Source organism: Desmodus rotundus, chromosome 8 (assembly GCF_022682495.2).
Source record: "Desmodus rotundus isolate HL8 chromosome 8, HLdesRot8A.1, whole genome shotgun sequence".
NCBI lineage: Eukaryota > Metazoa > Chordata > Mammalia > Chiroptera > Phyllostomidae > Desmodus > Desmodus rotundus.
The window spans coordinates 128,919-130,242 of NC_071394.1; the positions used below are offsets into that span (position 1 = coordinate 128,919).

Consider the following 1,324-nt stretch of genomic DNA (forward strand, 5'->3'; position numbering starts at 1 on the left):
GGTGCTCAGGACCACGTGGTCACGGTTGCCCACTGAGGTGCAGACACCGCTCTGAGCGTAAGGACAGCCAAAGAGAGCTTACCGAGCTCGAGCTCACGCTCGGGGGGGCTCGAGAGCAGCAGGCGCACGAACGTGAAGAGCAGTCCCGCAGGGAAGCGCTGTGAATAGCGGTCGCGACTCCGCAGCGCCCCCGCGGGGGGCAAGCACCTGGAGATAAACTGCATGACAGATGCCAGAGACTGGAAAGGTGATTCGAATAAAAGGAAACATAGTGTATATCGCTGTATTGGAAGATTTAATATTGTAAGGGAGTTAATTTTTATCCCGCTAAGCCTATAAACTTAAGAAAATCACAGTAAAAATACCTGTAACTTTAAAAAGGAAGGAAGTCCAGGGACAGCCCCAGTCCACGCCCTGATGTGTCTTGCAAGGAAGGGTCTCCAGAGCCAGGTGCGCAGCAGGGCAGGTGAAATCCTCAGCCCAGCAGGGCAGAGCCTCCCGCAACCGATGCCAACGGAGATCAGCGTGGCGTGGAGCAGCCCTCTGGTGTGCGGAGCTCGGCTCTCTCCGCAGTGCTCTGGAGCCTGCCTCAGTTATACCTTGAAAGTGGTGGACTCCACCCTTCCGGGTCTTTTCAATAAATATCTTGACACCCCAGCTGGCAAGTGGGGAATTTCCCCAGGAGCCCATCTGGGGTTGGTCCCGCTCTGCAGACAGGCCGTTCTGGTAGCTATCTTGGGCTTTGTCTCCTTGCCAGAGGTGCCTGCTCTGACTTAGCTGGTTTCCCTCCGGAACCAAACTGTCATGGATGACTCACAGCCATTTAGGTTGACAAGAGTGACTCCTATTTGTTTTGTTTATTTTATGCTATCTTAATCGGACCAATGCCATTTTATCGGCCCTACTCTCCACACTGCCCTTGCTTTTGGGCAGGTGAGGGTGTCTGTCAGCCACCAGACCCCTCCGTGGCAGTGCTGGGTGAGTCTGGGAGGCGGGAAGCAGGGGGCAGAGGGCACAGAGGGCCTGAGGCTCGGGAACGGGTCAAAGAGGGCACGTGCGTCCCCGCAGGAGCAGATTCAGCAGCGGGAAGTGGAGGCTGTGCAGGGCGGGCCCAGGCGAGCCTTTCATTCCCTCCGTGCATGTGCAGTGACACCGCTGGATGGTGTCCTTAGATTTCGTGAGGATCCCACTGTTTGTGGTTGGTGGACACTGTGCGAAAGGCTTTATACTTTTTTCTTACTGAGCTCTTAAAATAGGCACTTCAGGGATGTGCGTGGATAAAGTCAAGGTACCTACCCGAGACCTTTGTGTTCATAGGTGGATG

At 55.1% G+C, this 1,324-nt stretch overlaps 1 protein-coding gene across 6 annotated transcripts in view; it reads right to left on the reverse strand.

The window, feature by feature from the left end:
• The window catches only part of C8H8orf33 (chromosome 8 C8orf33 homolog), a 4,118-nt gene extending 2,794 nt beyond the window's left edge, over positions 1-1,324 (reverse strand). For 5 of the 6 annotated variants that reach the window (XM_053929340.2, XM_053929339.2, XM_053929338.2 and 2 more), the window contains exons 1-2: positions 366-1,324; positions 83-207 (exon numbers count right to left, since the gene is read on the reverse strand). In XM_053929340.2, the coding sequence (XP_053785315.1) occupies positions 83-207; positions 366-690 (450 nt within the window). In that variant the 5' untranslated portion in view covers positions 691-1,324. Of the gene's footprint in view, positions 1-82; positions 208-365 lie in introns of those variants that run through there. The other variant, XM_053929343.1, reaches the window with a different exon arrangement.